The 27,257-nt window shown below is 39.9% G+C and overlaps 1 protein-coding gene across 3 annotated transcripts in view; it reads left to right on the top strand.

Annotated features, from left to right (window-relative positions):
• AZIN1 (antizyme inhibitor 1) overlaps nt 1-26,950 on the top strand; it is a 51,317-nt gene extending 24,367 nt beyond the window's left edge. For 2 of the 3 annotated variants that reach the window (XM_054018720.1, XM_054018721.1), the window contains exons 3-12: nt 5,221-5,418; nt 8,631-8,804; nt 9,328-9,500; nt 13,973-14,107; nt 17,669-17,750; nt 18,976-19,050; nt 20,669-20,834; nt 21,817-21,935; nt 25,421-25,635; nt 26,268-26,950. In XM_054018720.1, coding sequence (XP_053874695.1) covers nt 5,317-5,418; nt 8,631-8,804; nt 9,328-9,500; nt 13,973-14,107; nt 17,669-17,750; nt 18,976-19,050; nt 20,669-20,834; nt 21,817-21,935; nt 25,421-25,635; nt 26,268-26,379 — 1,353 coding nt within the window. In that variant the 5' untranslated portion in view covers nt 5,221-5,316 and the 3' untranslated portion in view covers nt 26,380-26,950. Of the gene's footprint in view, nt 1-5,220; nt 5,419-8,630; nt 8,805-9,327; nt 9,501-13,024; nt 13,171-13,972; nt 14,108-17,668; nt 17,751-18,975; nt 19,051-20,668; nt 20,835-21,816; nt 21,936-25,420; nt 25,636-26,267 lie in introns of those variants that run through there. The other variant, XM_054018722.1, reaches the window with a different exon arrangement.
• Nucleotides 26,951-27,257: the final 307 nt, after the last annotated feature.

Below are 27,257 nucleotides of genomic sequence, written 5' to 3' on the forward strand. Positions count from 1 at the left end.
TGTTTGCAAATTGATTTAATTATTTGCTCCATTATCTTTCTGAGTACAGAAGTTAAGATGACTGGTCTGTAATTCCCTAGGTTGTCCTTATTTCCCTTTTTATAGATGGGCAAATATAGGGCCCTTTTCCAGTCTTCTGGAATGTCTCCCATCTTCCATGACTCTTCAAAGATAATTGCTAATGGCTCAGATATCTCCTCCATCAGCTCCTTGAGTATTCTAGGATGCATATCATCAGGCCCTGGTGATTTGAAGACCTCTAACTTGTTCTTTCCATATTTTAGACACTGATCCTACCTCATTTTCACTGGCATTCACTATTTTAATGTCCGATCGCCACCAACTTTCTTGGATTTGTATAGAGGCAATATGATATTTTCTGTCTTATTATCTGTCCCTTTCTTAATGATTCCCAACACTCTGTTCACTTTTTTGACAGCTGCTGTACATTGAGTGGATGTTTTCAGAGAACTATCCACAATGACTCCAAGATCTTTCCTGAGTGGTAACAGCTAATTTAGACCCCATCATTTTGTGTGTGGTTGGGATTGTCTTCCAATGTGCATATTAGCTCAGACTATCCACATGGGTTTCGGGTTGCATTAATCACTGTTATCAGGGGCGCAAACTGTTGCCTGTGTCCGGAATCCTTATGCACTCCACAATTTTTACCGTGGTGGCATTCCTTAAAAATGGCTCCTTTTGGAAATCTGTGGAAGTGCGACTTGGGCCTCTGTCCACACTTTCACAGAACAGTATGCAATCACTGGAGATTTGGCCTTTGATGCCATCTTGGACTCCACAGTACTCTGTAGTAACAGACTCCACTTCCAAGTCCCAGCCCTCCATGGGAGATACTGCTGTGAAGTCACCTACATTGGAACACACATAGAGGGACACCTCTTGAACAGTCAAACACTAGTTTTGCCTTAAATTGTAGTACACCTCTACCTTGATATAACACAACACAAATTCAGATATAATGCATTAAAGCAGCGCTCGAGGCCGGCGGGGAGGGGTGCTATGCATACTGGCGGATCAAAACAAGTTCGATATAAGGTGGTTTCACCTAAAACGCAAGATTTTTTTTTTTTGGGCTCCTAAGGACAGCGTTATATCGAGGTAGAGGTGTGCTAGGCTCACTTCCATTGCTGTCATTTCTTATTTTCCATCTTTTTAACTCCTGTTATAATTTGTCCTCTCTTTTGTCCATCAGTCCCTGAAAAGATTCCAGAACTACACCACATTTAATAAAACAAAGATTTGAGCTAGTCTTCCCAGTGTTTTGTTGTAACTGCTGCCTGTGGTCTGAAGATTGGGTTCATGGGCTCCTTCCTAGGACACCGGCTAACTGTCAAGTCCAGGATATTCCTGGAGTGTTTAAAACGTTATTGCATTGTGCATAGTAGCTATGTAAACAGTACTCTGGTGTTCCGTATTGGTGTCACTGATTCCAAACCAAATGTGCTGAGATTAAAAGTAAATTTTTAATTGCCAAACATCCAAACTCAACCTGATCTGATAGACATCTCCACTGTCTTTCTGGTTCACATCACTTGTAGTGAGGTTTCTACAGCTAAGAACTTTGTAAATAATTCTGTTGATGCTAATCAGGGGATCCATCTCCCTCTCCTATAGTTGTTTTAGCCCTGCAGGCCTCTCGAAAGTACAATTCTCAGATAAGCTAGATGTACAAGGGCAGGTATGCCAGATAAGGTAGGTTTTTTTTTTTAAAGGCACTTTTCTGACCATATAGTTTTAAAATGAATCAAGCTGGAGCCCCCCTGCATGAATCAAGGCCCCAGGATTTGTTTCCATACACCAGATTAAAATGGAGAATTGCATATTAGTTGTCCATCTCGAAGATGGCCTGAGATACCAGCAGTATTGTTTTCCATAACCTTACTAAACAGGATTAACTAAATTAGTTTTACATTTCATTTCTGAGTATCCTTTTGGGGGAAAGGGTGAAGTTGTAACTGCTTCATTGTAGTACAGTGTACTCCTGAAAGAATTCTGTGCCAAAAAAATAAAAATTCTGCACACAGTATTTTAAAATGCTGTAAATTTAATTTGTCAATAAATAAATGTGAAGGCTCCAAGATGGCATTGGGGAGCACAGGCTACTGACAGCACGGAGATGGGAGATCACCCTGCAGCCCTGTCCCCTCCTCACTAGGACATGGACTTGGTGGTGAGGCTGCACCGCCCCAGAAACACTCCGGGTCCCTGCCCCTCCATGCCAGGTGCGCTAGGGGTAGGCAGGAAGACTCAGCCCAGCTGGATGCAAGTGTGAGGGGATCCAGGTGTGGAGAACTCTGGGTGTAGGTGTCTTTATGGGGGTTCTAGGTGTTGGGGGATCTGGATGCAGATCTGGGGTGGAGTTTATCCGATTGGGGCTTTGAGTGTAGGGGCAGTTTGGATGCAGGGGGCGAGGGTCCAGATGCTGAGTGGGCTTGGGTGCAGGGGGGCTCCAGCTGCAGAATGTGAGGCTCATTGGGGTGGGGGTTTGGGTGCAGGGGGCTCTGTGGGGGGAAATGGATTGGGGAGGTGTCCTGGATGCATGGGGGTTGGGGGGATGGGGGAGCAGCTCCCTATACAGTGATGCTTCCCCTCTTGGACTGAGAAGCGGGGGAAGTGGGAAGTGTGGGGGTGGGTCTGACCCAGCCCTGGCTGCTCCTTGCAGGGGAAGAGGAAGTCCCATCCTCCCAAGCCAAGCCAGGATTAACAGCTGAGCCTGGCACAGGGTAGGAGCCACTGGCTGGAGCAGCCTGGCAGCCCCCAGATTTACCTCTCAGCTGGCTGCTCTGGGCACCCAGAACAACACACCCGCGCTGCGCGGGGAAGTGGAACATGACGACTTTTGCGGATTCCCGTTGCTTCCCCCTCAGTCATTTTTCATCAGGGAAGCAAAGAAATCTGCGGGGACATGAATTCTGCGCATATGCGGTGGTGCAGAATTCCCCCAGGAATAGTACAGTGGTCTTCAAGCCATCTGAAGTCCTAGTTATCTTACTAACTTTTGGAAACACAGCCATGTTTTGTGGTGGTTTGGGTTATTTTTAACCCCTTGATAGAAATATAGCTTTTTGTGCTTTACTTAGGACCCCAAATATAGGAAAATACTAATCTTTGAAACAATAGGTTCTTTTCATTTGGTTATTGCAACTTCTGTACAATTGTTCGCAGAACTGTTGTTAAAATCTACAAAGCTTTTATTTCAAAGCAAAGTAGCATATCTTTCTAGTAAGCTCACAGCTTTTTCCTAATCAGTGTGACCTCTTCAACCAGAGATTTTGGGGAATATCCACAATGTTTATGTAAAAATGGTAGCTAGACAATTTTTATAAGCTCCAGTCTGGGATCTGGACAGTTAATCTTTAAAATCTCAAAGGGTTCTAACAGAACTTGTTTTAAGCAGGATTAAATGAGTTCAGCCTATTAAGCAAGTAAAACTGATGGAATGATCCAGTCAGCAACTGGTAGTTCTCAGCCATGTGCACATTTTTATGTGAAATTACTTGGCCTTATGTCACATATCCCCATATTAATACTTTGCGTATATTTAATAAGTTTTAGTTATTCAGGGGCCTTCTTGAGCCAAATTGTCACTCTGTTGAATTGAATTGTTGCACCTTGTTCAGAAAAAAACTTTTAACGGTCAATACGGACTTTATTATTAAACAAGACAAATGAATTGAAACTTGGCTATGAATATATTTAGAAATACATATATTTGCATGTTTCTTACATCAGCGATTTATTTTGAAGTCTATCACTATTAATCTCAACATAGCAAACACAACAAATGAGTTTTAAAACATGCAGTTATAGCTTATACAATTTCAAAGCTTCTTAAATAACTGCTTTTCACTGATCTTATCTCCATTCTATTTATCTTTAGCTCTTCTGAAATAGAGATGTGAAAGACAGTATATAAAGTTAGACTGGCACAAAGTCAAGTATTTTTTCCATCCTGGATTTAATATATGCATAAAATGGGTATGCATTTGTATTTTATAAATTCAAAACAAAACTGTGAACTGAAAATATAAGAACAGCCTAACAAATCTCAATGCTAGCATGTTTCCAATAGACTCAAGGCTTCCTTGCAGATAAGGCATCTACAAATAAGGGCTTGTCTACACTTAAAACGCTGCAGTAGCACTGCTGTAGCACTTCAGTGAGGATGCTACCTATGCCGATGGGAGGGATTCTTCTGTCAGTGTAGATACTCCACCTCCCCAAGAGGCAGTTGCCAGGATTCTCCCATTGACCTAGCGTTTTCTACGCCAGTGGTTAGGTTGGTTTAACTGCATTGCTCAGGATTATGGGTTTTTCATGCCCATGAGCAACATAGTTATACCAAGCTAATTTTCTCCTTTAGACCAGGCCTCAGCAAGAAGCATACTGTTGAAAGCCTTGGTATACACATCTGTCTCCAAACATAAGGAATAACACCGAAGTTGCAGCTATTAAGACGATAAAGAACATCCAGTGCTGATGGCACTCAGGACGTTGAACTATGCTTCCACACACAAGGTGGATGAGGTAATATATTTTATTGGACCAACTTCTGTTGATGAAAGAGACATACTTTCAAGGCACACACAGCTCTGCACAGATCAAAAGCTTGTCTTTTTCACCAACAGAAGTTGGCCCAATAAAAGAGATTACCTCACCCAACTTGTCTCTAATATCCTGGGACCAACATGGCTACAACAATACTGCAAACGAGCTTTCACCCACCCATGTTTTGGGTTTATGATTTATGAGTATTTTTAATCATTTGTATAATCCAGAGCAGTACATTTTGAATCCCTGTTGGAAAACACAAATAAATGTGTCCAGCCTGAGACCCTTACCAAGAACAGGACTTTCATATGAACTATTTCAGCCATTTGAATAGCAGTAAGGGTAGTGCCTTTCTAGTAGAAAATGACAGTTGACTCATCTCAAAGTTTAGCATCAGTTTAAGGCAGTTTTATTCTATTTTACTCCAAGAATTAGTAAAATTGTGTATCTTGGTGCAGGACTCACGATCTCTTGATCCAAGGTAAGTGAAGGGAGCAGAGCAGAAAGCTTCATTTAACAAGTGTCTTATCATTTGCAGCACACCAAAAATGGAAGGTCCTTTGTAAATTTAAATAGAACCGTTGGGGAATGATGTGTGCTGTTTATCAACTGGTTTATTTTACCATTTTTTTTCCTGTTGTGCAGTTTGTTGCATAATTTAAGGACCCGGATCTAAGGCTTGGCGGCCTGTCCCTTGTGTTTCTTGGTTTATGACTGTCGGCTTTGCGGAATACGGCTGAGATGAAAGGATTTCTTGAGGATGCAAACTACTCCATTGGCCTGCTGGATGAAGGAGCAACTCTTGGAGATGTTATTGACAACTATGTTTATGAACATACACTTGTAAGTATTTGATACCCAAGCCCTTCCAGTTTAACTGAATTAATTTTCATTTATAATTTGCTAGTATTTAAATTCTTCAATTCCTAGTCTCAAATTAAGTCTGACTAGCAAGTGTATTGTAGGCAAGATGGCAATGACACATACAGCTAAGGTTGCCTAACATTTTTAATTATAAACCCCTTTCCAATTGCTTAACTTTGCCAAATTTTAACCATTTGGGCTGAAATTTTTCCATGTTTGCTCTCTGCCTTGCTGAATTTTGTTGGCAATGTTTGAGCAAAACTGGTCAGCCACTTCCAAAAATGAGGTTGTGGGGGAAATATCTTTGCCAATTTTAAATAAATAAAATTATCCTGCTGCTCTTATGAAGAGCTTTAGCATCTATGGGATTTGGAGCAGCGACCTGAAGTTTGGCCAGTAGGTAGTACTGGGTTAGAGAAGTGTCTTTTTACTGCCCCCATGAAAATTTGCCCAGAGTTGGCTGATTCATATTCCTCTGAAAGGAATCATTTGCACATGTGCAGAGATTGTTTGGGTCTTCCTGTTAAAAATTTCTATATTCCATCTGCACTGAGTACCCCCACTAGTTCCACAGAGCTCTTCTCTGCATATGCTAAGTGCACTGTTTATGCTCCCAGTTCCCAACGAGCCTCCTACATGCTAGGAACAGAGGGGGTGGGAGAACAGCAGCAGCTACTCTTTCAGCCTAGAGGAAGGTACGCTGCACTGGGAGCCAGGAGGAGACCATGAGTTCTAGGCTTGGATCTTTTACTGACTGGTTTTATTAATTCTGTGATGTCAGACTTTTTTTTATTGAGCAAGGTCTCTCACCCCTATCTTAAGAAGCAGGCAAACAGCATAAAGGGGTAATGGAAGGGTTGCACAAGGCCATCTGTGGCAGAGCTCAGAATAGAACCCCTGTTCTTTAATATGCCATACCTAAGAGTTAACCAGGTTGCACAGGTGACCTGGCATTTCCTAACTTTTGAGTGCTTGACTTTAGAACCTTAATGTACTTTTAGTATAGACTCTTGTATAGAATTGTAATTATAATCTTGATGCCTCAGATAGATGGGGGAAAGAACCCTCAAATCATGTCAAACCAACCTAATACCCTTCTCTGACAGGGTAACAGGGTTTGTGGAGGGGGGAAGCAGTAAATGTCATCTCGACTTCAGTAAGACTTTTGATACTATCTCACATGATCTCTTCGTAAGCAAACTAGGGAAATATAGCCTAGTGACGAACCTACTATAAGTTGGGTGCACAACTGGTTGGAAAATCCTACTCTGAGAGTAGCTATCAATGGTTCATACTGAAGCTGGAAAGGCATACCAAGTGGGGTGCAGGAGGGATCTGTCTTGGGTTCAGTTCTAGTCAATATCTTCATAAATTTGCCTAGTGGCATAGAGAGTACACTTACAAAGTTTGCAGATGATACCAAGCTGGGAGGGGTTGCAAGCACTTTGGAGGATAGGATTAGAATTCAAAATGATCTTGACAAATTGAAGACTGGTCTGAAAAAATAGGATGAAATTCAGTAAGGACAAGTGCAAAGTACTACACTTAGGAAGGAATAATCAATTGCACAAATACAAAATGGGAAATGACTGTCTAGGAAGGAGTACTGCAGAATAAGATCTGGGGGTTATAGTGGATCACAAGCTAAATATGAGTCAACATTGTAATACTGTTACCAAAAAAAGGGAACATCACTCTCGGACATAGTAGCAGGAGTGTTGTAAGCAAGACATGAGAAGGAATTCTTCCACTTTGCTCAGCACTATGGTCTCAGTTGGCGTACACTGCTCAGCACTAAGTTGCTCAGCAAAGGCCTCCACAGGAAAGATGTGGATAAATTGGAGAAAGTCCAGAGGAGAGCGACAAAAATGATTAAAGGTCTAGAAAACTTGACCTACAAGAAAAGGTTGAAAAAATAGGGTTTGTTTAGTCAAGAGAAGACTGAGGCGGGGGGCGGGGGGAGGGGGGACATAAAAGTTTTCAAGTATGTAAAAGGTTGTTACAAAGAAGAGGGTGATCAATTGTTCTCCTTATCCACAGAAGGCAGGTCAAGAAGTAATGGGTTTAAATTGCAGAAAGGCAGACGTATATTAGACATTAGGAAAAATTTATTGTAAGGGTAGTTAAGCACTAGAACAAATTACCTAGGAAAGTTGTGGAATCTCCATCACCTAGATGTTTTTACGATCAGGATAGACAAAGACCTGCCAGGGATGGTCATGATTAAGGCTACGATTTAGTCTCGGGTATTTTTAGTAAAAGTTATGGACAGGTCACAGGCAATAAACAAAAATTCACGGCCCATGACCTGTCCATGACTTTTTTATTAAAAATACCTGTGATTAAACCTTGGAGGGTGTGGGGGGGGGCATCTGGGTGGGTGGCTGGGGGGAGGGGAGGGATGCTGCTGGGGGGGAAACATCCAGGTGGTGGCTGAGGCGGGGCACCCGGGGTCAGTGGCTCTGGCCGGCCGGGGACTGCTGCCCGGGGCCAGCCGACCGCAGTGGCTGGTGTGGCTGTCCTGGAGGCCACCTGAGTAGCTGTCCCCGGAGCCAGCTGCTTCGGTGCCTCTGGGGTCAGCCACACTGGCCCCTGCAGAAGTCATGAAAGTCACGGAATCCGTGACTTCCACGACCTCCATGACAGACACGGAGCCCTAGTCATAACAAATACTTAATCCTGCCTCAGTGCAGGGGACCGGACTAGATGATCTATCGATGTGCCTTCCAGTCCTACATTTCTGTGATGCTATGGCCCTGCCCCCACTCAGGAAAGTTAAGGACTTCTTAAAAAAAAAAAAAAAAAAAAAAAAAAAAGAGTGCTTGTAATGGAAATATTTTTTTACCTTAAATATAGTTCTTGCAAAAGCCATAATACTAGGCTTTTAAGGTAGGGCCTTTCATCCAAAGAATTTTAAAGTATTCTGTAAATAATTTTAACAACTTCTTTGAAGGAGTAGGTATTGCCTTCATTTTAATATTGCGTAAATTTTGGCACAGAAGTCAAATGAATTGTCCAGGGTCATACATTAAGCCAATGGCAGAATAAAAAATATATAATCTATGATTCCCAGTCATTCTTTGACCTAATAAACATGAGATATTTGTGCTTCATAGGATATTTTTGCTTTGACTTCAGGTCCACCATTATAGATACGTGATTTTTATTTTTCTACTGTCCTTTGTTTATAGACTGGAAAAAATGCATTTTTTGTTGGTGATCTTGGAAAGCTTCTGAAGAAACACAATCAATGGCAGAATGTGATGGCACCAGTAAAACCATTTTACGCTGTAAAATGCAATTCCACTCCAGGTGTACTTGAGATTCTGGCAGCTCTTGGAATTGGGTTTGCATGTTCTAGTAAAGTGAGTGTTTGTTCTGTATATCCTGTTTGCCTGTCAAATTACCCTCTCTCTATCCTGGAGTCTGTTAAATCTGTCCTATGTAAAACTTCTGCTCTTGGTGTTAGTTACCATGCGGACACATTCTTTGTCTTAAACTGTAAACCCTTTATTATGACTCAGTATAGCAATTCCATTTTGTACTATTGAAGCAGCTTATAATACACAGTTTAGCTAGAAGAAAACCTTATTTGAGCTATACAGACGCTCCCCGACTTACGCAAGCGTTCTGTTCTGGAACGCCTTGCGTAACTCGAATTTTGCATAAGTTGGAAATGCATACCCGACCATTACGCAAAAAAGAGAAAAAAAAAAAAAAAAAAAACTTCCTATTTCTAGCTTACGGAACTTTTTCCATAAGTGCGGATTTGCGTTAGGTTTGCATGACCCGGGGGATGTCTGTAATCCCCAGATAAATTGAAGATAAATTCACTACTGAAACTCATTTGACATGTATCTAACACTTTAATACTGTCTTGTTTTTCAGTCTGAAATGGCATTGGTACAAGACTTGGGCATTGCTCCTGAAAACATTATATATACAAATCCTTGCAAGCAAGCTTCTCAGATAAAATATGCAGCGAAAACTGGGGTAAACATCCTGACTTGTGACAATGAAAGTGAATTAAAGAAAATTGCACGTAACCATCCAAATGCTAAGTAAGTTTTGCATTGAAAAGAGAGAGAAATCTTAGTTTCTCTTATTGCTGTGGGAATTTAACTTTGACTGTGGTATGGGTTGTCTGTTTACCTGGAAGGAAGAGAAGCATGTGCGTTTTTTAATGCAGTTTACTTGCATGTATTTTGTCCAACCTTGGCTCTGGTGTAGCAGTGTTTCTCTAAAGATATTTTGTTGCAGGATTTTCTCTTCTGGGTCTCAGCTTCCTAGCATAACAGGTGGAACTCTCCATGCTCAGAAAAACCTGAGGGGAACTTTGGCTTTGGGGCCGAACTTTCACGTCCGTATTCTGGCAGTTTAATTTCAGTACATTGGCGCCTGCCTTGGGGCCTCAGCTCCTCTTCATCTACCAGTAGTCTTACTTTCCATGGCTTCAGTGTTTTATTTCAGGATGTCATCCATTTACTTGACTCCCAATGGCTTCAATTGTCAACAAATGAGCACATACATTGAATCTTCAGCCTGGGATTTGGGTGTATTGTGTAGTGGTGTCAGATACACCTGCAGATGTCACCAGCGAATTAAGAGTAATGGGTATTGCCTTCAGTCCCTTCTTGAGATACCCCAGCCATGGCTTAGAGTACTTCCAAAGAGAAATCACTCAATCATAAACCTGTGTCTGCTTCCGCTGCTGAGTGCTGGAGTTCTGTTAGTGCCACCCACATTGGTATAGATTCCACTTCCCTCTAGACCCAATGCGAGAGAGCTTCCTCAGAGCATCTTGTATCCTCTCCATTCATAGCTGGGGGCTTGACTATGGTCTGAGCCTCCTGTGGAAGAAGAGTTTTTCTCCAACACTCCCAAGTCACTGGGAGTCAGTACTTGAAGTGAATAGTACTGTGCTTCATATTGGTTAACAAGGCGTGGCTTCCACGTAAATTTCAACAGGAAACACCAAGAAACAAGGTGCCCTGACATATCACTACCAAAGCGCCTGACTCTGTTCAGGTTCACATCTTGGAGATGGATCTGGGGAGATTCTGTGATGGTACTGTTTGGGATCTTGCCAAGTCCTTCCTGGTTATCTCTCAGGCTGTCTCAAAGGCTACAGTACTACCTTCAGTGCTTCTCTCCCACCCTGCATTGAGACCTGGTGGCGCTTCACAAAATCAGAGCACCATCTGCACCGAGACTACACCCACACTAAGTTGGTTTGGTTGGTGCATGAAGCATTGGCTTTGACATAGGTACCTCATGCAATTGAAGGGTCTTAATGAAAATAGTATAGATGACTTCTGTGCCACTGTTTATGCTTCATTAGCTTGTTAGATAGATCACTGTAGTGGGAGCAGGGTGGTGATCAGGATGACATGGCTTCTATTTGGAATCAGATAAGCTGACCACCAACTAATTGCAAAAACATCTCCATTGCAGAGCAGCAGCACATTAGCAAGACTGTGGGAGGATCTGGCTTCCTCCAGTTTCTTGAAAAACTGGCTAAGTTGGCTAGTTTGAGCTAGTGCCAGTTCAGGAATCTTCAAAGGCTATAATCAAGACTTTCACTTCCATCCAGTAGGGTTGTGGTGCCATTGCACCCTCTTTGGGTCCAGCTGGTGAAGAAGCAACAGGCTGCCCAGACTGCCCTGTCAGACAGTCAAGAAGTGTATTTCAGATAAGTTTCCCCTCTCTGCCCTGCCCCATCCCCTCATGAGCTTGTGGTTGAGGTGGCCATGGCTGGAGCAAAGACTGTTCATTGTGATCCTGAGCTTCAGTGCTAAGGTTCTTTTGGACAAAGGTTTACTAGTCCACAGTTGGATCCTTTTGCATTATGAAATATCAGTTCTTCACAGTCAAAAGACAGACTGACTTTTGAAAAAGGCCTCTGCCCTGGTTCAGTCAATTTCTTATGAGAAAATCCTAGGAGTCTTTAAGGTAAATAAATAATCTTAGTGCAGGAGGTCATGGACCTGGGCTGGCATCTGGTGCGGACAGCCTTTGATGTGGGTGATAGTAGCTAGCATGTGTATGTGAAAGCCTTTGTAAACTAAAAGGCCATGTTAAAGAATCATTCAATCAGAGTCAAAGTGGCTTGTGCTGTCTTCCTCATGGATGTTTCTAGCTCTCTATAAGACTGCTACATGATACTTGCTCCATGCATTTACAAAGCAGTTGCTTAGATTCAGCTTATAGGAAGAAATCCCATTTTGGAGTATAAATCCTGTAGAAATTGAGAGTCCAAATTCTCTTACCACATAGTTTTATTTCTTTCTGGATTTCACCTGAGTTGGCTAAACTTTTAAAGTCCTTGTGTTTGTCCTACAGACTGTCCTACAGTCTGAAGTGATAAGCCTGATTTTCCTTTTGGGAGGTATCTTATACCTTCTTTATGTACTTCAAAAATAATTCCATATTTTTTGCATTGACTTGCTGCCTGTTCCAGTCATGTGACTCTAATTACTTGCATTCCTGGAGAGAATCCTGCACAGAAAATTGTAATTCTTCTCTGAAGATTTTCATCCATCTCCATCGATGTTTGGAGAGAACCTTTTTGAAGTGTTGGTTTCTCAGATTTTGATGCTTTTACTATTCAGCCTTCTGAGGCATTCTTTTTTTCTAATCGTTTTTGTTTTGTGATTGGCTAATTTTTCTTTGCGGAGCCTTCACATTTTGCTAAAATCTGGAATTGGCTGAAAGAATCCAAGGGCAGTAATTATGCTCAGGGTGTCATGTGACCTCCAGTAGGGAAAGAATGGATCATGCTCCTATCCACTACCATTGTCTTTAAGGGCCAAAAAGCACCAAGATCTTAGACTTCCTCCAGCCTCACTTTAGCCAGCTGAGACCCAGGTGTGAGAATCCTGCAAGATATTTTGAGAAGAGCAAAATTACAAGGTAAAATAGTTTTTCTTTTATCTTGTACAGTTGTTTTTGCTAGAAAATCTTTACTGATGCTTTATAATGCTGTCATGAAAACTTGTCAGTTCAGTATGGCATATGTAGTCTTGGTTAACAAATGTTTTCAGACTAACCTTGGTGCTACTTAAGCTGTAGTGTGCAGAAATAGATATATTTTTGGTGTTTTCATATGATGAATTCAAAGGATTTGATTTTGTCAAATAAGTAGGCCCAATATATAGGTTTGTCCAAATGTTATTACAGAACATTATATAACTAAAACTGTTTAATTTTGATCAGAGAATTTTTTTTTTAAATCATTTACATGTTTGTGCTGGTGAAAGAGAACCAGGAAATGAAACTGGCCAGTCTACTTTATCCAAAATGAGTGAAATGCCAGCAGTAACAAATGGCATAAATGACTAGCAAGGATGCTGAAGGGCACACGTGGAAGAAATGGAAGTTAGATTTCCCTCCTCAGGCATACCCCTTTAAACTGTCTTTCATAAATGTTTGCAATTTGAGGATTCTATTAAATTTTTGGCAGTTGCTAGATTATCACATCACTGGTAGTAGCCAACAGTGTGCTTATCTTTGCTTGGCAAGGAGACTGTGATCTTTCCTTTCAGATGCAGAACTTGCCAGTTATCCATGCCTTTTTCATCTCCAGATTGGATTACTGCAGTTCACTCTGCATGGGGTGCTTGGACTTCACCAGCCAACCTTCAGCTAGTGCAAAATGCGGCTTTTTATGTTTGATGGTGTTTCTCACTTGGGATTGAAAATGGAGTCATTGACCCTTTTAGCTGACGTTGAGTGAGTTTGTATTAATATAATCTTGTGTTTGTACACTCTGGTTTTGATAGGCATGTCTTATCAAATTACCACTCCATAGTAATTAAAGCATAACAAGACTGATTAAATATCAATTAATGAGACTCCGCTCACGAAGCCACAAGAAATTAGCCACCCCCTGCTCTAGCCAAAGACTGAGTTAATAGGTCTTCTAGCTATGATATGTGAGACCCATTGGAGGAGGAGAAATGGCACTCTGACAGCAGCCTCCTTCTCGCAGGCAATGAGGAAGTAATGGGGGAGGGAATGGAACACCCCTTGCACCCAGTCCAACTGCCAGTGGAGTAGGGGGGTTGGGAGAGGTCTCTACATGTATCAGACTTCTATCAGACAAGGCTGATGTAGAAAGATAAACACAGCAGGCTCCAAAGGGAATCCCAGGGCACTCTTCCTCCTGCCAGCCAGGAGGAAAGGGCTGGAGAGAAGCAATCCCATTGTCACTAAAGAGCAGTTTATGAGCAAGCACTCCTTATGAGAAGGTAACCCTTTCTTTATTACAGCACCCAACAGACTCTTGCTGCTACAACAGAGTCTTAGTTGCTGCATTTCCAAATCCCTTTTCCTTGTTGGCTCCATGTTTTAGCCCCTAATTGCTAGTTTTTTCTCTGTACAGGATTGTTTTTATTAGGCTCACTTGACTCATCCATCGATGGAGCTGGAGTACTGACAACATAATCAACATACTTCTGACAGTCTTCAGGCTTCACATGTGCTGATGATGATGTAAACCAACTGTGCCCCAATCATCTTCCCCTTCTCTTAGGCTCTTACTACATATTGCCACAGAAGACATTAGTGGAGCTGAGGAGATGAACATGAAATTTGGCACCATGCTGAAGAGCTGTAGGCACCTCATGGAATGTGCTAAGGAGCTTGAAGTCCAAATAGTTGGTGTTAAGTGAGTAGCTTTTTCATTTTTTTCCCCCTTTATGTATAATATTAAATACTCAAACTTAGATTTAACTCAAATTTTTTTATTGTGCCAGTTTATTCTCCTTCCCTTATAGGGAACAATATAAAATCCAGTTGCATCATTTGAGAATTTTTGGTGACACTTATGCATTCAAATCAGTATGAAACAGAAAAGTAATTGCATTTGAGCTACAAAAAGTGTCACTGATGTTAAGGCAACCCAAAGTGGATATGTGAAATCCCTTTTGCTGTAGTCAGAAAAACTACTAGAGCGTTTCAGCCACTGACTTCCCTACTCTTGCTCTTGTGCTTTCCAGTGATTGGCTTTTATCTGTCTAACTCTGCATAGAAAAACAAACAGTTGAACTGATAAAAGGCAGTAGGTCAGTGTGGGAAAATCAGTACAGATACTGGGTGAGATAATGCTGTAAGATTTAACTATGAAAAGTTTTTAATGATGTCCATAGTAATCACTTCAAGTTGAGTTCTAGTAATTTTAGTTTTTGACCTGTAGATGGCAGAGGATCTTCTTGAAGTGTTTTTAGTCTTCCTAAACTGAGTGACCTGTGGTACTTAAATCTAGAGTAAACTAGATACACAAAGATGAAAAATTCTCATATCACACTGATCAAAAATTGATGCACAAATTGTCTGTATGCTTTCAACTGCTGCAAAAACTTGTGGAACACTAATGAACATGTTTGATAGATAAAGGAAACAGTCAAAATAAGAGGAATATTCCTTTATCAGTCATGTTTGCTGCCATAGCTTTAAAGAAAGTCAAAGCACTGAACTGATGGAAGTCATTGGCTAAGCACCTGGAACCAGTGTGTTGAAATGTTAAACCAGCTTTTGACAGCATTAGCTGCTTCTACAAGTACAGTGATATTTTCTTCATTTCAATTTATTCAGTTCAGTTTAATGACTAATTCATTCAAATTTGAGAAACCAATTGGGAGCTGAAAAAGTAGAGAAGCTGCTTCTGCTCTTCCAATATACAAAAATGAGGTGTCTGAGGATGAGCTGAACTACTTCTAAATCTTGAAGGACGTGTCCAGAAACAATTCAGTTCACTAACTGCAGATACTTCCTTTGTTTATAAATCTGTTTTAAATGCAAAATGTTTTGATAAACTTTATGTATCCAGTACACTTAAGGTATTGTTAACTAATTTTAAAAAGTTTTGTGCATTTTTAATTGAATTCCAATTTCCATTGAAATGTAGTTTGACAAACATCAGAAGTAAAAATATTAATCTAGTAAATCATCTAGAACTGCATCATTCACCATTTTCTAACATAATAAAATGCAAAAATCTGAATAAATATATGTAAGCTATATAATTGCTTTGAAATAATGTTTATAGATAATGTATCCTCCTGTTTAGCAAAAAGAAGTACCAAATTTAACCAACCAATGAGAATCACCCTTTCTTTAGAAAAGTAACTAAAATGTACAAATGCAAAACAGGATGAAAATGGTTTTAAATTGATCCGTCGTATCTGTCACAATGAAGACTTAGACTCTGGATGAGGTATCAGTAGCTTAATCGGTCTAATTTTTGTCACTTCAGTAACAGTCATATTGTGGCTGAGCTTACTTAGCACTAAGGATGAGAAGAGAATACAAATTGTCAGCACACAGGGTTAAATCAGTTTGTCTAAAACTGTTCTAACTTAATTTTAGAAATGAAAATCAGTGGGGCCACATGGCTCACAAGGGTCCAAAAAGAGGCAGAAAATATAGCTGACTGAGTTTGTGCCTTCATTATCTCCTTCCCTCTTTCAGATGTTTGTCCAAATAATCTGGAAAAGAACGCTTAGTCCATCCTTGTGGCAGTGCAAGATTGGGCTCTAAAATATGTTAAAATACTCTATCCATTTTAGTTCAAACTTGCATTCTACTTTCTCCTTCCCGTCATTTGGTTGTGGTGAGCTTTTTCTTCTAGCTATGGGTCATCTGTTTTATAAATAAAAAACGGTACAAAATGCAAAACAGCTTATAGAATACTGAGTAAATACATGTTGCATATCAAAGAAGTATGCACATGTTAGAGGTTGAATGACTCAAGTGGATTGATAATGGGATACAGAGCCTTTCACCTCTAGATTGCTGCTTTGGCTCTTACCCAAGTTAGTAGTGATCAGAAGCGACCAATGGCTTTTCTGACCTTTATCTGATGCAGAGTTAGTGTTTTTTCACAAGCACCGAAGCTTTATATTGTGGGGGCGTGAAACATAAAGATGTAAAATGAATTGTAGTCTTCATCTAGTTCCCTTGGACAAGAGTCACCCTCTTAATTGGCACTTTGTTGGCAGCCTAAGCAGAGTGGTCTAGACTGTGTAACCATGGAAACTGAATTACCTTCTCATCTCGTGTCCATATGGATATATTTTTATAAAGGAAATGTATACCTTCACAGTTGTATTTATATTTTTGTGTTTTGTACATAAATAAGACATCTTCATTCTTCTGGGGTGTCAGAACAACAAAGTTCATAAGCACTAGGTCACTTTTAAAAAGCCCTGTGCTAGTGAATGGGCACAAGGAACAATTTTTCTGAATAAACATGGTGTCACAATATTTTAAATTTCCAGGATGAAAATGTTTATTTTCTTGTGTCTTCTCGTGTTATCACAAGATAGTGATCTTAGATTTCGAGACCAGACTTCTGGCTTAAATTGTGCTCTATTCCTTTTATGTCTGTAGTTTTAGATATGAGAAAATGACTGGTTTGTCTGATCTATTCTTAGACTCTCGTTTCCTAGCTAATGTTTTCTGTTCACCTGTTTTGAATTACCCCATCTCATCTGTGCCATCAGTCTGTCTAGAGTCTAGTCCACAATCTGGTCTACAACGAAAATAATCATAAAGAGGATAATTGGGAATAACTGTTCCCAATTGTTATAATATCTATTGTTTTACTGTGTCCCTCTGGTCATTTGTATAGTTCTATAAACATGCATTACAAAAGTTTTAATTCTCCAAAGCCTAAAATTCTGTTTTTAAAAAAATCAAAACCGATATGGACATTGTGAGTAGGGAGGTGCTAGGACTGTTTTTGGAGTATTTTCTGTAACTGGTTCTCAGATGCTATCTCACTACTGAGCCTATTTTTCTTTATAAACCTATTTCAATAAACTATTTCTATGGACTTGCCCTTCAGCAACTTTAACTGTCATATCTTGAAAACACTGACAATCAAATTTCCTTTTTTTAAAAGATTAGAATGAAGCCATTGTTAGACATTCTTAAATTGTGCTATACAAATTTGTCTTGTGTGTGCAAATGGGCTAGAAGGAAAGCAAAGCTGTTTTGAGGTCTCTTCCTATTTCATAAATTTCTCATAAACAAATAAAACCTTAATCACCTATGCATGGAATATACATGCATTTCTACTACTATAAATGTGTGTACTGTCAAAACATTACTTTGTCAAATTCCCTTGAGTGATCTGCTATACATCCCTATTGGTCTAGATATATCAATGTTCTGTTGTTAATGCAGTTTGTAGGTTTGTGTATTTATTATGTTTCATTTCTTTTAGATTTCACATTTCAAGCTCTTGCAAGGAACCTCAAGTGTACGTTCATGCTATATCTGATGCTCGGTGTGTGTTTGACATGGCTGTAAGTAAATATGCTAACATACGATTTAATAGAGGAGTCATCCTACTATATTCTCGCTAATGGAGATAAGAAAAATTATTTCCTAAAATGTGTATTGCTAGTCTGATAAGGACCCTTCAAATAACAGAATGATTACACTCAACTGAATAGTAAATTATAGACCTTACTGAATATTTAATGTGAGACAAATAAAATCTTCCACTAAAACATCCTTTGATTGTATTTTACAATTTTAATTAAGGGCCAATGGGTGTGGTTTTTTTTTTTTTTTAAAGTCCAAGATCTCAACTCGAGCAGAATATATTTGTAGCTTTCTAAGTTAAGAATACATCGTAAAAGTAAACTAAAATGTTTATCTACCAAGACCAGTGGACAGGTTTTGTTTTCTCTGCATGAGATGTAATCACTACCAACTGAACAATGCATGTGGCTGCCTTCCTTATGTTGCCTTATATAATTGTCATTGGGTTTTGCGGTGGGGAGGAACAGAACTCTGAATGATCCTCTTGGCAAAAAGGAACTGACTTGTTGACACTGGTAAATTAATTTGTTGTTTTAGGCTATAAATGTATACTACTTGTGTTAAGGAAACAGATTTTTGTATTGCAAATATTTCTCTTCACTTTAAGTGAGAAAGAAAAGTTCAAGCTCGACTTCAGAAAAATCCAAGATCATGACCTTACTGTGATTATTGCAAAATTATTGATGTGATTAATTACACAAGGAAGACAGTTGAAGTTCTCACAGCAGTTTTAACTCTGCCTCCTTGTGCATATGCATTACAAGAGGGGCTTTCATTACATTATCACACCATGCAGCCATTTATATTATACATACTATTATGTGCATCTAAGGTTAAAAACGTGTAATTCTTTTCCACTAGATTGTAGTAAAGTATTTGCTGAACTGTGTATTGCGCTGTCAAATTTTGTGAGAAAAGACTCTTCTACTGCATACTCAGAGGCCAAATTAAGGTTGCTTTACTTTAGAATTGCTTGATTTATTTATTGTCTTTACTAATATTGCAGTAATGTTTAATGTAGAATAATACTAGGTATTACCAGAGTGAATTGTTCACTGGAATACTCTTTACTGTATCTAAGATGTCACAATTTCACGTTTAAAGCATGAGCATACAATATTGAATGAGATTGGAGAGCTCATCAATAAAAACTTTAATTTCTATTGTCTGCATACTTAAAGGCCTGTCTATACTTCCTTTTAGGAAGAATTTGGCTTTAAGATGAACATGTTGGACATTGGTGGGGGCTTCACAGGTTCAGAACTTCAGCTGGAAGAGGTATGCAACTCAGTGGAAGTTAGAACTAGTTTGCCTTTCATTTGTCAGTTTCGAGTTTTTGACATGTCAGTTTCCAGCTAATATTGATAGTTAAAACCTGGATTGACAGTAGATTTAAAACCATGGGGATGGACTGGATTATATGCCACAATTGCACTGTGGAGTCATTAGCAGAGAATTAGTACAGGTCCATGAAGTCCTGCTAGTCTCTCAATTCTGATTCAACTAATGTTACATAAATTAGTCACAAAATTGTCCCTCAGGTGCCAAGGATTTACAGATGAGAGAAACAGTAACCATTCTAAATTGACAGCAAACCAAAGCCTCAGTTATCCTTGTAATTTTTAAAATTTGCATGCTTCTTACCATGAAGATTTTAGCCCTTTCTTCTGGAGGCAGTTCTTTTTACTGTGTTCATAGTGGATGAATACTGACCTGCTGCTGCAGCTGGAATTTTCAGTATTTTGGTTTAGAACTGAAGACATAATGCATCAGCTGGACATTTGCTTTAATGAGCCTTAAGAGTTTTACTCTTAGAGCAGATCTACACTGAAAAGTTAGTGGCATAGCTACATTTTTTTAGGGATGTTAAAAATCCACGCCCCTGAGAGACGCAGTTAAGCCAGCCTAAAGCCTAGTGAGGACAGTGCTAGGTCAACAGAGAAATTCTTCCATTGACCTAGCTCCACCTCTCAGGGAGGTGGGTTACCTACAGCTGTGGCAGAACCCCTCCTGTTGCTGTAGTAAGTGTCTACATTGAAGCATTTTAAGTGTAGACAGAGCCTCATTTGATCTCTGGTTTGGTGTCATGACCTGGTCACTAGTGAATAATGGCGATTTAGACTGATCACTGTATTTTGTGTACTCTTAAAGATAAACTCCCAAAGCCTAGGTTGCTGAAATGAATAGGTTCAAACAGCTAAAATCATTAATAGAACTTCGAAAATTGCCTACTTAGTCCATGTTTGCCTTATCAAGTAGTTGTGTACAAGTCATGCAAGACTATGGCATTAATATTGAAGTTAAAAATCAGATTAATGTTGGGTAAATTCAGTGAATACCATCTGTTTCTTTATTTGTCAAGATGCAAAACTGTAGTTGACCAAATTGCTCTGTTTTGTTTTTGTTTTTTAAATGCAACCCTGATGCACTTCATGGATTCATAAATAATTTTACATCTGTTGTACTACAACCACTTTGAAATTACTTAAATGGGTGATTCGGTCATTTGGATGACTTGGACTTAACTGGAGACTGAAGATAATGATACTTAACTCCTTTGTAAAGTGCTTTGAGATCTACTGATGAAAAGCACTATATAAGAGCTAGCAATTGTTATTAGGTGCTTAGGTATGGCATCAGTATCCCAAAAGTAACACCCATTTTATTTTTGTAAAACTTAACTGTGGTGTCTGAGACTTGATTCAGCAAAGGCCCAATATGGATAGTAAAAATCAGCTTGTGGTCAACTCACCAGCACTGTAAATTGTTGGTTGGGAATTTGTGACAGAGGACTTGTCTGATTTATCAATCGAGCCCCTTTCACAAGAACTGTAAATAAACTTCAAAATAAATCAGATGAGCAATCTAAACATTAGCTGTGACTTCAATTTCCTAGGTTAATCATGTCATCAGTCCGTTGTTGGATGTCTACTTTCCTGAAGAATCCGGTGTTAATGTGATTGCAGAGCCTGGATGTTATTATGTTTCATCTGCATTTACTCTAGCAGTTAACATCATTGCAAAGAAAGCTGTTGAATATGATAAATTTCTTCCCTCTGGAAGTAAGCAACATATTTGTTTTGTACATGTGTGAATCAGTACAAATAAGTCTCCATTTTTGTCAGCATAGCTCAATTTTATGTGTAGATCATGAATTATATGCTTTAATATTTTTTCTCTTCAGTAACTGGCTCATACTTGAGTCTCAGTCTATTTTTTAAGGTTCTGTCCCTATGTTAATCTTAGGCTTGGCAGAATTAAGTGTTGTTTTTTTTTAAAAATAATTTTGACTGATAATACTGATGTTTGTTTTGAAGCATATTTTATTTATATATTTAAATTTTCACATTTGTAGGATATTATGTGGCGTGGTCAGACAATACTTACTTTGTTATAGTAGATGTTGAGTTTCAAAAAGTCCAAATTTTTTATAACTGTTAAAACAAATTATCAACATCACATGTCAAAATATATGAAATGAATATCGTTAATCAAACTCTAATAAATTCTCAAGCAGCGCTTTTCTTTCTTTGCCTATCTGTACACTTTATCATTGGTGGAAATATTTTTTCATCAGTTGGTGTGTGTACAGTAAAAGACATTTACTGATAAAAATCTAATCCTTTCAAGCCTGGTTAATCTGCACCTCTGTTCATTTTCTGTTTTCTGGGTTTGTTTGGCATTGCTGGTTTCCTCACTAGTAAATAGATGTGACTCATTTATGATCTCCAGGCATCCTATCAGCATATAATTAAAGCTGAATTAGGGGAAGATGGAAGAACATGAATTGGAGCTACTATTGTCCCTCTTCTACCAAAATGGAATTTTTGGATGTTTTCAGTAATGACTAGAATATTAAGTATGCAAAATGTGTCCTTAAGCATAGCCTTTAGGGGTAGGCTTGAATTGATATTGTAGTCTTCTAATTACACTTCTTATCCCAATGCATGTTTTACGTACTCTTGGGGACCGGGGGGGAATTAACTGTTAGAGGATTGCAAATTGAATGTTTATTATAAAAATATGTAACCATTTTTCTTCCAGTGGAGCAAACCAGGAGTGATGATGAGCCAATCTTTATGTACTACATGAATGATGGTGTTTATGGTTCTTTTGCAAGTAAATTGTCTGAGAAATTTAATACCATCCCAGAGGTTCACAAGGTGAGTCTATATCATATTCTTACAGAATTCACAAAACATTATTCTTTTGCAGGGAAATTCTGCAGATCCATTACAATGGATCTTACTTCTGTTTGCAGCTTCTTTGGCGCACTACTGCCCCAATCAGACAGGCGCAAGTGGCCACAACCCTGAAGACCCAGCCACTTCTAGCCAGTTTGAACTGCCTCCAGCAGCTGCAGGAGGGCTTTACCAGATGACATGCTCAGAGCAACAACCAACCAAACAAAAAGGATTCTAAGCATTACTGGGCTTTTATTTGGCCTTGGAAAGGGTGTAGGTTGGGGGAGGAGTTGAGCTCTGCAGCAGGCTTGCTGAAACACCTTTTCTCCCCTGCCCCATTTTGATACCAGGGTTGCTGGCTGCAGAAGTTTCCATTGTAACCTTTCTGGACATGCCGCTCTGGTGGAACAGCTTCAAGGCAATTAGAGGAATAGAGAAGTTGGAGGAAAAGGGCACAAAAATGTCTGGGCTAACTGGACCCCCCCCTTAGCATGGTCAGCTATGCCAGAACTGCCTGGCCAGCTGAACTCAGCTTGTTTTGCCACTCATCCATGCACTACTTGCCTGACTAATGGGACCCTGCTCATTGCAGGTCAGCTATGCCCCATACTGCCAGTCCTGGAGGGCTAGGTAGAGAACAGCCCAGATGTGGAGGAACAAGCAGCAGTAAAGGGCCTCTTACTTGTTTCTAATTTACTTCACCCTCTTTAACAAGGTGGGAGTCATCCCTTATGGAAGCCTGCCTTGCCCATCCTAGGATTCAGTGAGACAACATTGGTGTTAACTGTTGTGTAGCACTACAGGGCCCACTAGGGGATTTAGTGAGACAAAAGGGCTGTGCCATGTGATTATTTTCCTTGCTCCTTCCACAGGCAGGGATTTAAGGAGCTTCTATAACATTCAAGGGCTCATCTCAAAATAATGTTATTTCTGTAGCACAGCAGGTGCGGTTCTTCCCCTGATCCTCTTTGTTGATATTCTGTTACCATAGGTAAGGCTAAGATTACGTCAGAGGTCATGGAATCTGTGACTTCCAGAGACCTCTGTGACATTTTCTGCTTCAGCCAGGGGCTGGAGCTGGCAAGGGCCCCCACAGCTCCCAACCGCTGCGGGGTGGGGTCAGACCCCCGCATCTCTTAGCACCTTGGGGGCCACGGACCTGCGCTCAGTGCTGGACCCATCCCTCCCAATTTTGTCAGCTATTTTTCATAAAAGTCAGTGACAGGTCATGAGCTTCTGTGAATTTGTTGATTGCCTGTGAGCAGTCTGACTTTTACTAAAAGTAACCGTGACAAAATCTTAACCATAGGCTGTTGAGGCTACTCGTCTTTTGTCCTATAGAGCAGGGGATAGGCAATACTCAGCAGCTGCCCCCCCCCCCCCTTAGAGTTAATTTCTTTTGCTTTTTCTTCCCTATAAATCTGAGAAGAACATAAAAGGCACACTATGGACTCTGGCCACAGGTGTCACTCCTCCACAGAGGAAATTTCTAAGGCTTGATTTTTCCTAGTAAAAAGGAGGAGAAAAAGGTGCAGGGACTTCCTTCTATTTGTAGGTCACCACAATACAGAAAGAACTCAGGTTTTTTTTCTTTTGAGGAGTAATCAGAAACCATTCTCAGGAGTATTTGGTGGGGACTCTGTATGCCTTCTGGGAATAGTTATAGCTATCAACCTCCACTCCAAGCCAGTGGTCAGAAAGCACAGAGTCCTTCATTCTCCAGTCACATCTATCAGGGCTCTGATGTCTTGGATAAGAACAGAGGTCTCTCTAGGAACAACATACTGTTGAGAGACTCCACATGGTTTTTCTCCATAAATTTCTTGAGCATGTAGGACTGTCCTTTTTGTGCCATTGCCGGGGTACTTGGAAGAAAGGGTATGTTGCAATGAGGGGATTGGTGGAGAAGCCTATATCAGTTTCAAGAGCAGGAAACCTCATTCAGGGAACAAACTTCATCCAAAGTTAATGCAAGAACAGACTTCCAACACAGTATCAAGTGGATCAAAATAATTAGGCCTTAAGAGCTGTCCTGATCAGCCAAGGTGTAGCGGTGATCCCTTACAACACTTCAGCAATAGCTTTAAACAAGGACAAAGGTACCAGATCCTCAGCCTGGATGAGCATCTAATCTTTGCTGTTCCTGGCTGCATATTTTGAAAAAAGCAAAAAAAAATCTTCTGTATATTCAAGCACTACATATAGAATGAATAAATAAATATAGCACCTGGTTAAAGCAAAGGAAAAATCCAGCAGAGTGGAGGCTAAAGCCTAAGGTCTTTGAGTGAGTCAGCCCTGAGTCACCCAGTGTGTTAATGGACATATCTGCAGCCAGAACCCAGCAAAGATGAGTCTCCTTTCTGATGAATAAATTAATAGACTGCAGCCATGATTATGCCCCTTTCTTCCAAGGCCAAAAGCCTGACTTTCTGTTTCTGATCACAACATTCTCCAGGACAAACCAACAAGGCAGAAGTGAGCCATGGTGACCCCCATGCTGTCATGGGAAATCCTGGGTCTCATGTATAATTCAGGTGGCAACCACTACTCAGCTATGTCTCCTCTACAAAAAGAATCTGCTCCCAAGGACAAAATTCTGTACCCAAGCCCAGAAAATCAAATCTTAACTACATTATGTGAGAGGTATCAATTAAAATAGGATATGCAGCTGTGTTAACACTACCTCTTTAGCCCTGAAAAAGTATTTTTACAAACAGGGCATCTTCAAGGGCCTGGTCTGTGTGTCGTGCTACGTTATTGGCCTGCATGGAACAGGCAAAGCATGCCTCCAACCAACAATAACTAGTGCTCATTCATTCAGAGTCACTCATCTCCCTGTCTTCTCATTGTTTCTGTTTTCCCTTCATGGAAATGCACTCCTTTTAGACACCCTGTTGTAATGGCTCTGTGGACTTTCCCTGTGAAAAATACGAAAACTTACCTTATCTTTTTTCAAGTTTCCTTTCTTCCAGTAGTAAAAGTCCACAGATCCAACCCAGCACAAGGATTGTGGTCTGAGGAATGCTCAAACCATCACACTTGCCTCCATTTTTTTTGGGGGACACACTATAGATTTCCTGGGGGTGGAATTTGAAGTTGGGGGCATAATATATTTGGGGTGGAATTTCAAGTTGCTCTGCAGCAGAAAATGTTTATGAATTCTTATTTGTTAACCTGTGAATTAAGCTTTAGAGGACTTTGCACTACAAAACATCTTTGGAAGTATCTTGAACTGGATAGGTCTTTAGGGGTATGGCCACTCCCAGACTGCCTGATTGACAAGGCTTTTCTGCCCCAAGAAACTGCAAGCAGGCATGAGACCTATTGTAATGGATCTGTGGACTTTTCCCCTAGAAGAGAGGAATTTTTCAGATAGAAGAACATTTATATTACTATTTTAATGTGTCTGTAAAACTTTCTTTTGCCTTAAACTAAAGCCTGACTTGACTGGATTGTTTTTGTAGAAATACAAGGAAGATGAGCCTCTGTTTGCCAGCAGCCTTTGGGGTCCATCCTGTGATGAGCTTGATCAAATTGTGGAAAACTGTCTTCTTCCTGAGTTGAGTGTCGGAGACTGGCTGATCTTTGATAACATGGGTTCTGGTACCTTGGGTCAACAGTCTGCCTTTAATGATTTTCAGAGGCCACCAGTTTACTACATGATGTCTTTCAATGACTGGTAAGATGATGTTCTCAATATTTGCAGTGGTAGTTGCACTCAGCTCTCCCCCTCCCCCCCGAAAACATTTAAACATAATCCTACAGTTGGATGCATGGTATTGATATAGGAAGATTTATTTCAAAAATCAACGTACTTCATTTTTCTTTTTTAAAATGCTATCACACTGTTTCACCTTTCAAACTGGACTACATTAACATGGACTAGGTATTCTCACCAGCAGCGTCCAGGCAGGGCAGTTAGAGCACAATGGTTTGGAGTGCTCTACAGTCCACAGCCCCATAGTCTACCCTGTGGTGCGATGGAGACGAGTCTTTCATTTAAGACAATAGTAGAATGCATACAGTTGTAGGTATTGCTTTGCTGGCTGAGTCTCTGTGCAACTGTCCAGTGTGTTACAAGGAAGTGTTGTGATAAACACAGCCTATGTAACATATATTCACCAGTAAATACTTCAATGCGAGTATTACTAAAGTGGAAAAGGTTAACTTAATTTTAAGTCTGCCAAATAATTTTTTTGTTAGACTGAATACTGAATTTAATGCTGGTTTCCAATGTTAAGCCGCCATGAGGACTTTAAACTCTCAGGTGTATGCTTCCTGAACATACCTCTGTTATACTTTCTGCTGTAGGTATGAGATGCAAGATGCTGGAATTACTTCAGACACATTGATGAAGAACTTCTTCTTTGTGCCTTCTTGCATTCAGCTGAGCCCAGAAGACAGCTTTTCCACTGCAGCTTAAACAGGCAGTAACGCTTCATGTAGACTTGCAGTTGCAAGCCTGTAGTTTGTCTGGTCAACATTCCACTGTGGAATTAAAATGGAACAATCTTGAATTCAACTCGTTCTCTTCAAAACTTGAAAATTAGTAATAGCCAATTGGGACCAGGCAAAACCAGCTACAACTACAATTCACTGGGGGTGGGAGGGTTAGATGATAATGTCCAGATTTAAACTTGCCAGTTCGTTCAACCCCTGAGCGTTTAAATAAAATATGCAACAAAATGGATGACTTAGTCGAGATGGAAACCCATCACTTGGGTTCTCAGTTAAACAGTTTACATACAAGTACACAGTTTTTATACTAAGGATTCCTGTTAGAAAGTCTTGTAAAGTTATTGTCTTTCACCCAGATATATCAAATGTCAGTGGGAGACTAGTGTGACTTCATTAGAGATGTTCAGTGTATTTAGTGTGTAAATTTGTGCTTTGAACTGTAGTTCAATAAATGTAAAATTGCATCATAGTATTTGTTGTATTTGACCCTTGACGTAACCCGTGTATGATTGCAATAAAACTTTGTGTAGATTTTTTTTTCAGGCTCTCTTTGTGAGAGGGACTAGATAGCAGTGAAATGGATATGTAGATTGTTTTGAAAAGATTTTTTTTTTCTTCCAGCCTATTTCAGGTTTAGGTTGGCAGAACATTAATGAATAATTAATTTAAGTTTGGTGAACTAGTGTGAAGGGAAGTTCAGATAAGTTCCTGGAAAGCTGAAATGCAGTTTGTGATGTTGCTTCAACATAAACTAAATTATATTAACATTTCTAACACCAAAAATATTAAACCTTCAAGACAACAGTAGTGAATAGCAGTACCTAGGAGAGGTAGCTATAGCTA

The sequence above is a fragment of the Malaclemys terrapin genome, chromosome 2 (assembly GCF_027887155.1).
Source record: "Malaclemys terrapin pileata isolate rMalTer1 chromosome 2, rMalTer1.hap1, whole genome shotgun sequence".
Classification (NCBI taxonomy): Eukaryota; Metazoa; Chordata; order Testudines; family Emydidae; genus Malaclemys; species Malaclemys terrapin.